Below are 12,252 nucleotides of genomic sequence, written 5' to 3'. Positions count from 1 at the left end.
ATCATCACGAAACTATGAGGGACGAAATAGGTGCGTGACAAACGATAATACGTCTTGGTAACATGGCGGAAATTCTAGTTAATTACCTTGAATATAAACTCTAAAAGACCGATATAACATCTTTAAAAGTTAGTGCGAAACACATTCTGCTCAACATCCGTTCGTCAATACAAGCGTCCTTTCAGAAGAGGTGTTAGTGGGTTGGTGAACATTGATGAGAGTCAGAAGCGTTAGATGAAAGCAACTTATGTGATAACTGATGTGTTTCGCTGTAAATAAGAGATAAACTCCGTATATAGGAGAAAGTTCAACAAATACACTAATTTGAGGATTAATTTTTTGAAAAAGAACAATTACTTGAAATATAGTTTTTGTATTGTTTACTTTATTGACAAAAGCGAAACCAGCTTACTTTTTAAAAGTCAAAACAGAGGAAAACGGGGAAGATACCTATCAGCTTCGTTTCGAAAAACCACGAAGGAGGAGGTTTCGACCACGATAGACCTTCGTTACGCTGTTTAATAGGTATTTTTCACAAAAATGCCTTCACATTTTTAAATGCCTTTAAAATGCCTTAGAAATTTAGAAATGTAGGCCAATCACAGCTCGGGAAATACTTGGCGTCAAATCTCATTTAAAGCACTCTACTCTACGTTCATTCGGCTCTACCGGCGTCCTCTTAATTTAACAGCCAAAAGCAAAAATGCAAAGAATCGGTTTGTCTCATTTTTTAAAGCCAAAATCCAATCATCTATTAGGGCAACATTCCAACTATCGTTGAGAAGTTCAAATGCGATTTACAAAATAGACGCACATGAAAATTCTTTATGGCCTCAACAAGATAAAAGCTTTGCACACGATGGGCATCCAACAAAAAGTTTATCACATTCTCGTGATAAAGTCGTGATAAACTACTGACACTTTACTGAACTTCAACCTACCTCAAACATGGCTCGGTGGGTGACATCAAGTCTCTTGTGTATGGACCACTTTGTGTTCTCAGGGAAGGCAGCACTCTGCTGGGCTAAAAATGACACAGCTGTAACCCACACCCACAGAGCCGCCCACCAGCACCCATGCAAATAGCACATTTATATCTGAAATCAGCATCGCATGCATTACAGACTCACATGCCTAACGGACTCTATAGGTATTATATTATTTTAGTTCCTACATACCATACAATGAGTTCTGCGAACTTCGTGCAAGTCCATTTAAAAAAGAGCCAAATTGGGTAGATCGATATCTTCACCTGCCTAATGAAAAAGATCTTTAGGAACAAGCTCAACTTTGAAAATCGTGTCATTTAAGCCAAAAATTTAAGAGGAAGCTTTATTCTGTATAGTCCGTGGGGGAGCGGTGAGCGCTCTGTTCTCCACAGTCATAACCAGGTCGCGATTCCCATATTACACCACACAGCTCTTAAGAGTCATGGCCGTTAGATTGGTGAACCCGCAGAAACACTATTCACATATAATGACTTTCTTGGGTTACATGACAATTTACCCAATGCCATTTAACATACTTAATGGCCATGGCCATTAAGTATGTCAAAACATACGGGTAACAGCGACTGCTAATTTGTTGTCGGATTATTGAACGGCAATATCAAAGTACATTGTGTATAATGGCATTGGGTATATTGGCATTGGGTATATTGGCATTGGGTATAATGGCATTGGGTATAATGGCATTGGGTATTTTGGCATTGGGTATAATGGCATTGGGTAAATTGTCCTGACACCACTTTCTTGATGCTTCAGAATTGAATATGACTAGCCATTACCTATTGATGTACTATTTTTGAGCGCTGATTTTAAAAATTTTGGTTAGCTTTTATTTAGTCGGCTTTCTATTTCCTCGGTGATAGTCTTATTTTAGTTGTCACTCTCCCTCTCGGCTGCCAAAGAAAACTATCCCGCGATTTCCGAAGCAAACAATAGCTTTGCTCTGGTCTTCATCGCTTCCGTGGGTTGAAATTAAGAAAGCGAATGTTTCCCGATCACGGCATTGCGAAGGAGCTGGGAATCATGTCATGCCATATAAAATCTGTCACAGCCTATTTCGGGCTTTTAATTCGAGGCGGAGCCAAATCTTTTGACAAACATTTAACAAGAGCGAACTAGAGAAAAAGGAATTAATAACTCATAGAGTTAAACTCTATCAAAAAATAATTGTCTTGAATTGAAAACAAATATTTATTCCAAAAATTGCATCGAAAACTCATGCAGATACATTTTACACAGAATTGCAGGTTTTACGAAGCCATGATTAGGACAGTCAGGGCAAAAAAAACTTGAAGTATCCTGCTCTAACTAAATTCAAATAGACACGAACTTTCACAACGAACTCAGTTCTCCTAGCATTTGAGCACTAAACTTGCTGAACAATTAAAGAGGTCATTGGTCTAGCTCAGATAGGTTTTAAAATGAGAAAACATAAAATTTCTTCGTTAAGAAGTCTTGTCAGGTTTCCTGGACATTCTTGTTGTATTTCATTGTTACCGTTGTAGCTAAACTAAAAACTTAAAAATCATAGAACATATTTTGCTCATTTTTGAACATACTAATTGAAGTGAATGCTTAAAACTCGGCGATCAAGAGTACTGAACAATTAATCCATTTTAATGGCATAAATAATCAAGCAAAAAGACAGTCCGCGAATCCCATTAAAGAGCGCATATAGATTTGAAAAAAATTGCACGAGCACCAGTTATCATCAACATTCTGCTAGTTGTGCACCGAGAGGCATACAATTCCGTCGAAAAACGGGACTATTTATTTCTTTCTGTGACTGTTTTTTTCTTTCTAATTCTAAGAGCATCTACAATCACCAGCCCGGTGTCCAATTTTAGCGTTCTTGTGGCTTGGAAATGCTCCATTCCGGGTATCACAATGCATTTTGTTGTCTATTAGCCTTCAAAGGCAGACTATGAAGTTTATAATTTTACTGATTTCTGAATTCATTATTATTGATTCGCACAGCCTTGACAATTTCGCAAGATTGTCAAATAACTGACTTAAATTATTGCTCTCAAATGGACGGCTAATGGTTGCCTTCGGTAGAAGCCACCTTGGAGGTGGAGAGTGGAAGGGTGGGGGTGCTGACGTGATGAGGGGATCCAAAGCGGCAAAAACTGCCCATTCGTATAATTTATGCCGATTCAGTAGCTTCGGTGAATTGTATATCTTGAGATTAGAAACGCTCTCAGAGAGAGCTGCTCACCAAATTTATGGCCTCAGCTATTTATCCATTTTTTTAAGAACTTGTTGAAAGCAACAGACGAAAAAATGATCAAGCAAAAAATCGCAATGAAAAAGACCGGAGGGCTGATAAAATTGCTACAAAGTGTGTTTTAGGTCCACTAATGAAATTCTGAATTTCGACGTTAGTTTCAACGTTCCTACAAACATTACACCGCAGAGGTATACGCAAATCGCCACGGGCAAATATGCCCGATCTGTATCTCGTGTTCGTTTTTCCTATGTTAATACTGTTGTTGCATAATATTGTTGCATTTTCAACAATATTGCGGAAATGCAACAATATTGCGGAAAATAGCTACTTTAGCAAAAAGAGGCAAAATCGAACGGAATTGCGCAACCCGTGTTCGCAAAAGTGTCCAAATTTTAGCCGCGCAAAAAAAGTACAAGCTATGTATCCTATATTTTGCAAATTTTGCATCACGAATCTGCTCCATTTAGGTATCTCTTTTTCACACGCAACGTAACTCGATTTCGCCCTATAATCCACAATTAAGCCTAACTTAATTACTACTTATTTAATTAAGCCTAACTTATTGCTACTAGTAGTACTTGATTACTACTTATTACTACTTTATTACTACTCATAGTACTTTATTACTACTTATTAGTACTATTTATTACTACTTATTAAAATCGGGCAGACCCACATTAATATACAAAACCTTTGATGTGCGAGGGATTTTTCGGAAAATTTTCAGTTTTTGTGGTTGCTTGTATTTAAAGCACTTTCATGCTTTGAAAGCTTCAATTAAATCTTCATTAAAGTGCTTATTACAAAGTATTAAATCACTTTGCAAGCTCAAAATGCGCGCATTTAATTAGGCTCAACTCTGGATTAGAGATACTTTTAATGCGAATAATAGATACCTAAAATGATCGGAAACGTGCTACAAGAGTTATAACCTATTTTACGATATGAAAGTTCTTTTATTTCGTAACATTGGCGAAACCCCTTTTCTGAAAATTAAGATACAAAGGATGTCTCCTAATTTCGTTCATTTTATGTATCTAATTTTCAAGTGAATTTTACTAAGGCGGAAATTTTGTGGTATACCTCTGCGGTGTAATGAACCCAACGTTTTAAGTAATTTTGACGTTAATAAGAAAAGACAAAAAACTCTTGGTCAGCAAAATCTTTATTAATCATGAGCAAAATCGTAAGTTAATATCAAACAATAATTTGATTATGTGTTCTTTAAATGGTATCAGCTTTGGAGTTCAGCTCTTTAGTGCTATAGTGGCAAAGTGATTTGAAAAAATTATGGCCCACACGTTCATTTTATGTATCTAATTTTCAAGTGAATTTTACTAAGGCGGAAATTTTGTGGTATACCTCTGCGGTGTAATGAACCCAACGTTTTAAGTAATTTTGACGTTAATAAGAAAAGACAAAAAAACTCTTGGTCAGCAAAATCTTTATTAATCATGAGCAAAATCGTAAGTTAATATCAAACAATAATTTGATTATGTGTTCTTTAAATGGTATCAGCTTTGGAGTTCAGCTCTTTAGTGCTATAGTGGCAAAGTGATTTGAAATAATTATGGCCCACACGACAGGATCGTTAATAAGTTTCCATTGGTCACCCCCTCTAGCTGGTAATTTGTTCTCTTATTTTGTGCTAGAGGTCAACTTGTGTATTTGTTAGAGGACAAAAGTGGCTTTGATTGGCGATCTAACATGTCGGAAGTCAACATGTAAGCTGTTTCAACCTTTTTCTAGCCCCGGATTGTTGACTTTCAACTTCAATATATCCTGCTCTTTTTCGTTAGGTCATTTTGAAAAACTTCCCGAGCAAGATTTCTTCAAACAATTTCATTCGATATTTTCATCCCTTCCATAGTTTTTTAAGTTTGTTTTAAACTTTTTTTAACAAAGTTTAATCACGCAAAATCACGACTAAGGATAGACATACCTCTTTACGCTATGAATTTTTAAAGTATAAGTTTATATTCGAAATAAAAAAAAACAAACAGTCTTCGCCATATTTTGTAACAGGCTGCTGAAATTGAAATATTCGAATTGGGTGTATAAATGCTCTACTTTCACTCTAGCGTTATACAGTCTTCATTATTTATTGACAATTTCCTTCATTAAAGTACCGTCAAGACTCAAACAGTTCTCAGATTTGCAAAGAACGTTTATACCAGGCAAATACTTCAATAGAAAACTGCCTACAATAAGAAAATTGATTGCACGCGAGACAAGAAGGCCGAAGCCGAATTCATTAGATTTCATTGACAAGACAACTCAATGCGTTTTTCTGTCAAAAAATCTGAAGAACAAAAGTGGCCCTTACTAACAAAAAGTGATAAAATTGAGCCTGATTGACTTCATAAAGATAAGTTAATAAAGATAACTTTAGATAATAAAGTCATTAAGAGAACTTCATAAAGAAAACGCTAATTGAAGCCACGCAAAAACGACAAAACGAACTTACATATGAGCTGTTATAAACTCGCTAATTGCCCCAGCTGTCTATTCATCATTCATCGTTTTCAGCAAATAATGCGTTCAATATCTACTCATTGCTTCAATTTATTTTTTAAAAAAAAAACTTTTTAGAATAGCTAATCTGTGATACAAACTGTTTAAAATGTGACGAAATAAATTGATTGTGAAATAATGAGTTGTTTCCTTCCCCCGGTGGACAACTTGGCCATCTATAGTTTTTTACACCTTTATGATGTTAAAAACTGATTGTAATGGCTAGTCCGACCTCATACCTGGCTGGCTATACAAAATTTTTTGAGCAATAACAAGCATCAGTTTATTCACTCATACTAATCATAACAAAAATTCTGTTCACGGGGAAACGAAACAGCTCCTGAAGTATCTAAAAATTAAACAGCTGTAGCTACTTTTCAGTATTTTCAAGTTTGTTCCTGCAAAATTCATTGATTCTCAGACAGGCCTCTTCAATCATTTCTGGAGGGACAGTAAGCACTATTCTGAAGTAGTTAGGGTAGTGAAAACATGACCCAGGCAGACAAAATACACTTTGCTCTCTGACCAAATCTTCCGTAAAATTCATATCGTTCAATCCGAACGGGAATCGTGACGTATCGATTCCTATCATCATGTACATTGCGCCCGAGGGCATTATGGGTTTTAAACCCGGGCAACCTTTTAACATTTTGAAAGCAAATTTTGCGTTTTTCTCAATTGTAGTCACTACTTCTTGATAGAACTCTTTGGGCGTATTCTTCAATATTTTAGGAACTGCTGATTGGCATACGGAATTAGGTCCAAGAATTCTCTGAGATAAATTTTTCAAGCCTTTTCTTACAAATCGGAATTTATTGTGACGATCATGAATTAAAATCCAACCAATTCTCCACCCAGGAACAAGCCAACGTTTAGCTAAGCCTCCCATGGTTAATATCGGTACATTTTTAGACATCTTTGAAAACGGTACAAATTTACAGTCAGAAAATACCATATCTGCGTAAATTTCGTCCGCTATAATTGGCAGATGATATCGTTCAGCTATCGCAATGATTTCTGAAATATGCGAAGCTGACCAAACAGATCCGCAAGGGTTTGAAGGGTTGCAAACAACAATTGCTGAAGTTTTGAGATCAATCAATTCCTCTAACTGGTTCAAATCAGCTTCCCAATTTTGATCAGGTAGTAAATTATAATGTTTAACTTTAACATTATAAACAGTTGTCAAGGTTTGATAGATGCTAAAACCTGGTCTAGGTATTAAAATTGAAGCTCCCTCCTCGGCTAAAGCTCCAATTGCCAAGTCAATAGCGCCACTACACGATGACGTCAGAATTACGTCATTAGGAGATAGAGGTGAATTTTCACTAGTGTAGAATTCAGCTATGGCTTTTTTCACGGACATAAATCCATCAGATGGCGCATAATCATGACATTTTCCCAATTCCATGACGTCATAAATGGCATCTTTAGTCGCGCCGCTGATCGGAAGATTCCCAAAGGTTGTTGGGTCTCCAATTGAGAGTGGAATGAAGCTCTTGTGAATATTGGGCTCAATTTTCATCTGATCGACAATACTTCGGATCGGGTTAAAGGTGTTAATAGCTCTTGATGAGACTGGTACGGCTAGTTCAAACCCATTATCGTTGTCAAAACCATTCTCAATTGTCTCACAGTGACCATTCATTATAAGTTGTTATAATAAGATCACTTAATTCTGAGTTACAATCAGTTTATTTAAAAGGATTACAATTGATTCAGCAGTAGAAAATGAAAGGTCCGAAAAATAGTGGCAAATGAAATTGTTTAAGTTTCGGTTACTTGAAGGTTAAAAGCAGACAAAAGTGACCCCAATATTTGATCGACTTCTGTTATCGTGTGAAATTGTTTAATTAGGAACACCCAATGAGACCCATCGATTGCATCATTAAAAGGTGTGCATCGGTCAATGACTTGGATCCCCGATTAGACAAGAAACGACTCAAGGAAGGCGTGGCACAGTTCTACTTGATTAAAAGCTTCACTCGAAATAGAATACGACATGTCACAAGATTAAAAAGAAAGCAGTTCTGTACGAAACCAGTTCATTCTCTCATAGTTTTGTTGCGCGAAAATGCAAGTACCACTTTATACTCAAATCAGAAGCTTATAGTACGCAAAAAAGTCGGTACAAGATTTTCATATCTTTATATTGAACGGCAGAAGTAAATTAGCACCCCCCCCCCCCTACTTTCACGAAGTAAAAATTCTATTTTTCAGGCCATTTTACTCCAATTAAATTTAGAAAACAATTTTAACACCATTGCTTCCCTACACTAGTATGAAATTCGGATAAAACCCAACCCAAAATTAAGTTAGCACTCCCTATTTTCAAGAAGAAAAAAACTCAATTTTCGAGGCAATATTACTCTAACTTTAAATCAAGTATCGAAAAATTTTTTACACCATTGATCCTCTACACTAATCCTCTCGTCTACTTGTGAAATTCAAGTAAACCAAAAAGCTCGCTCACCCGAAATCTCAATGTAAAGTTGATAACTCCATCCACGTCTCAAGAAAAAGAAAGTCGTCACGATATTACGTTTTAATCACATCTTTTCTGCCTCCTGTTTAGGGCAAATGCAAACTCACTCATAGCTGAAAAACGTGAAAACATATCAATTGTTGAGACTACTTTCTTTTTACTGTGAAACTTGGACGAAGTTCATTAATTTTACATTAGGATTTCTGGTAAGTGAATGTTTTTTATCTGGATTTCATAAGTACGCGAGAAGACTAGTGTAGGGGATCAATGGTGTAATAATTGTTTTCAAATTGGGCTTTCAAATTGGAATGATATTGTTTCAAAAAATGAATTTTTACATCGTAAGAATAGAGGGTGCTAACTTACTTTTGCCGTTCAGTACACCAGAAACCCCAATGTAAAAGTTGACGAGCTCCATCCGTTTCGCGGTAAAAACGAAAGTTGTCACAAGATGTAATATGTTTTCAGTTTTGCCCAATTATGGCAAAGTTTATACTTGCATTAAACATTAGAGAGAAACGATGTGAATAAATTGTGATCCTGTGACAACTTTCTTTTTAAAGAGGATTTCTGGTGAATGAACGCTGCGCTTTATCTGAATTTCGTATGTAGGCGAGAGGACTAGCGAAGGTAATCAATGGTGTAATTGGCAAATTGTTTTCAAAATCTGATCTGAACTTGAAGTAAAATTGAATTTTTACTTCGTGAAAATAGGGGCTGCTAAACTTCTATTGCCGTTCAGTATAATTGAACAATTTTCAAGCCCCTTGAAACGCCATCAATACCGCAGACAGCTATAGAGAAGCATTAAAAGCTTTTGTATGCAAGCAAGAATAGTAACGACATTGAGGAGTTACAAGAAACATTGTGTAAAAACTGAAAAAATTAGGGTTTCAAATTATCAACTTAGGATCGTATTTCGAACATGTAATGAGTGAAACTGGAACTACGATTTGTGATAACTACTTTTCAACCCTTTTAACGCCTTCCATTTGAACAGAATTTGAGTAGGACTCAGAGTTCTGAATGAAAAATAATCAATAATATGATCTCTCGCTACTTTACCGTTCAAGCTCCCATTATAGGTTATAATAGCACTCATTATTGACCTATGCTTTCCATTAAATCAGATAATCTTTTCTGAAAATAGGGGTAAGATGGAGGGGTTATGAAATTGGATTATACACCAAGCCTTAAATATCATTTTTTTTTTGAAAAAAAATGAGAAAGAGCAACTGCACAATACGAAAAAACCCGGCAGGGATATTCGGTTCAATGTTTAAAGTAGGCTAGATAAAGGCCATTCGTTAAAACAACTTTGCAACTTGTTAAGATTGCAATCTGTAGTGATTCGAGTTCGAGTGATTCTGAGCTACTTAAAAAATTTAGCTTAATTATCTTTCAGAAAACCTACTAAGATTAGCGCACAATTTGACGATAATTGAGTCGCAGCAAAATCTTTAAATAAATCAGCAAAATTATGAGACAAAATGTACCTGGCAAAACAAATGGTCAACGTGTGATTTAAAAAATCTACCAAGCAAGATGACCAGCAACCAGAAGCAAATCAGCGACTAGAGGCAACTTGAAAAATACGTATCAATTTTAAGAAGAATTCAATTCAGTTCAATGTGTTACAGTAGTGCATTAAAGCGATGAGCATTATTACTTAGCAAACTGAAGGGCGCACCAAAACGCAGTTTCTTGTCAGAGTGGCCTCCGAGAGAGGATTTTTAAATGAACCAACAAAGTCGAAAACCAATCTACAATCTCAAAGATCCCTTATCCGAACAATTCGTACTGGAGAAAACAAAGAAAAACTTAATTTCTCATTATCTATAATGTGATCAGAGGTGTGAACATTTCAAACAATTTATGTATATCAAAAAAGCCTTGGGCCAAGAAATGATCATTGAGGGACATCCGTTAAAGTCTCGGTCAATAACTCGAAATGTTAAACTGAAAAAAAATTTCGTTGCTTTTGCTATGTTCTTATCCTCTGGTTAACTAGCCATCTGATTCCAAGATTAAAGCATTTCTTGATGAGAATCTCGCGATTTCCGGTTTCGAAGGCCGTTGTGAGCAGGCTTTCTGTTCAAAAATATTCCCACGAATATTCTCGATAAGTTTTAGAGCATCTATTCTTCCATTGAAAAGATCCTCTCCTTCGAAACGATTCAAACATGTTTTTTTTAAATTTTACTCTCTATATAACCTTTAGATAAATCCGTCCTGTAGTAATAGAGAACTTTTTCCATTAATTTTGAAAATCAGTCATATCACTGCCAGTCTTTAGGAAAAAAACTATATGGAAGTCACCTGCTGTCTTATCCACTTATTTGTCTTGCTCAAAATTAAATATTCAAAACTGTTAGAAAAATAAATATTTGACGAAACCAATTAATTTTTGAGAAAACTTTTATCAACATGGCTTCAACAAACGCGACGAGTCACAATTCGGCTGATCTATTTAATCCATCTCAATTTTGAAAGTAACTTTTTCATTCGGTGGTACAACAGCGTGCTATGTTGATTAAAAACTATCATACCGCACTGTACCTTATGATGTATTTAGCACAAACCTCTGGAGGAGGAAAACTCTGAAGTATTATACAAAACTACTTTACAAATGTAACTATATGTAAATATTGTGGTCAAAAACTTTCAGTAAGTATGGAGTGATGTCCCCGAAAGCTCAATAATAGTTGTGAGAAATAAAAGTCACGTAAAAGAGGGCCATCGAAAGCTCTTTTAGTCCCAAAAAGTCTACGACTTAGCCTCTACGGAGCAAAACACGAATCTCTGGCTCGGCTTTTTATTAACAGAGAAGGCATTCTATTTCAGATGAACAAAGCCTATCTTCGACTACATATATATCGTGCATGAAAAAAACTTAGAAAATGACGACCATCATAAAAGTCCCGTCACTCTATTAAAAGAGTGCTTCAAAAATTTTACATGAAGACCCTTCTGTGGGACCTGATACAATCAACGTGATCAAACTAAAAGACAAACTTCTGAGACCCATGAGACTTCTTAATTCATTTTCCACTTCGACTGATATGAAACAAAACTAAATTATTTCAGAGTGCAAAGAAGCAACAAACTTAGCTTTGCATCTACAACATTTGGTCATATGAGTATGATTGAAATACAAACAATTAACATTTTTCAGTCTTCTTGTTCAACAAAACAGATGCAAAAAAAATCGAGGCTGTGATGCTAGAATTATTTCACGTCTACTCGAGTCTAGCCACGATTTACATTTAAATTATTAACTTTTAACAAGCAGAATTGAAATTTACGAAAGAAAAAAACTTTATTAAAAACAAGGGGAAAGAATCGGAAAAGTGATAAATCGAGAAGTTTTGATTTTCATGACCACGACAAAAAAAGTGACGAAAAACTACAAGAAAAGAAGGTCTCATTTTTTTACGTTCTTAAACTGGTTTTGAAAATTGTCTCCTGTTCGGTCAGAGTTTGGTTGATTTCAAATACCGCAAATTTTCTGGTGGTAATTCAAAGTGCTCGATATTTTGACATTTTTGTACAAAGTGCTCGATATTTCGTGAAAAATCTTAAAAAGTTGAAATCTTCATCAATAAAATTGTTATGAATTCCAGAGTAAATTGAAAACAATGCATTTTAGATAAATTTATTAAATCGCTTAAAAATCAAAGAAAACAGAATTACTGTGATGAAAAAAAATTGAGACATTTACAAAGACAAATGTTGAAAATGAATGAGAGCATTCGCTCCTTTCAGTTCGCTGGTTGAGTCGATTTCTTCGAGCGTAGCGTGAGCACTAGAAAAAGCCACAATTTTTGGCTTCCCTGAGTTCTCAAATAACTTTACAATTGCTTTTTTGTCAATCTTGAGGCCCCTAAATTTTAAAGTCACAATTTATCAACTATATATGTAACTTTAAAGGAGAATAATATCAGAAAAGAAAATTGCGAAAAAAACTAAAAAGTTGTTTTAGCAAAACTGAGAAAATTTTTAGTGATTCATATTAG

At 35.4% G+C, this 12,252-nt stretch overlaps 2 protein-coding genes across 2 annotated transcripts in view; both read right to left on the bottom strand.

The window, feature by feature from the left end:
• Positions 1 to 1,093, bottom strand: part of LOC142351524 (transmembrane protein 87A-like) — an 18,045-nt gene extending 16,952 nt beyond the window's left edge. The window contains exon 1 of the mRNA XM_075403593.1: positions 942 to 1,093. Coding sequence (XP_075259708.1) covers positions 942 to 1,091 — 150 coding nt within the window. The 5' untranslated portion in view covers positions 1,092 to 1,093. The remainder of the gene's footprint in view (positions 1 to 941) is intronic.
• A 4,728-nt stretch (positions 1,094 to 5,821) lies between these two features.
• Positions 5,822 to 7,838, bottom strand: LOC142351428 (tyrosine aminotransferase-like). Its single transcript, XM_075403435.1, has one exon. The coding sequence runs from the start codon at positions 7,397 to 7,399 to the stop codon at positions 6,122 to 6,124; it is 1,278 nt and encodes a 425-aa protein (XP_075259550.1). The 5' UTR covers positions 7,400 to 7,838; the 3' UTR covers positions 5,822 to 6,121.
• Between the last annotated feature and the right edge of the window lie 4,414 nt (positions 7,839 to 12,252).

Source organism: Convolutriloba macropyga, chromosome 13 (genome assembly GCF_964194025.1).
Source record: "Convolutriloba macropyga chromosome 13, txConMacr16.3, whole genome shotgun sequence".
In the NCBI taxonomy this organism is placed as follows: Eukaryota; Metazoa; Xenacoelomorpha; order Acoela; family Convolutidae; genus Convolutriloba; species Convolutriloba macropyga.
This window is presented reverse-complemented; position numbering and strand designations above follow the sequence as displayed.

Bases quoted from the DNA above. Each gene is read 5' to 3' on its own strand.
- LOC142351428 (XM_075403435.1), bottom strand. From the start codon at position 7,399: ATGAATGGTCACTGTGAGACAATTGAGAATGGTTTTGACAACGATAAT.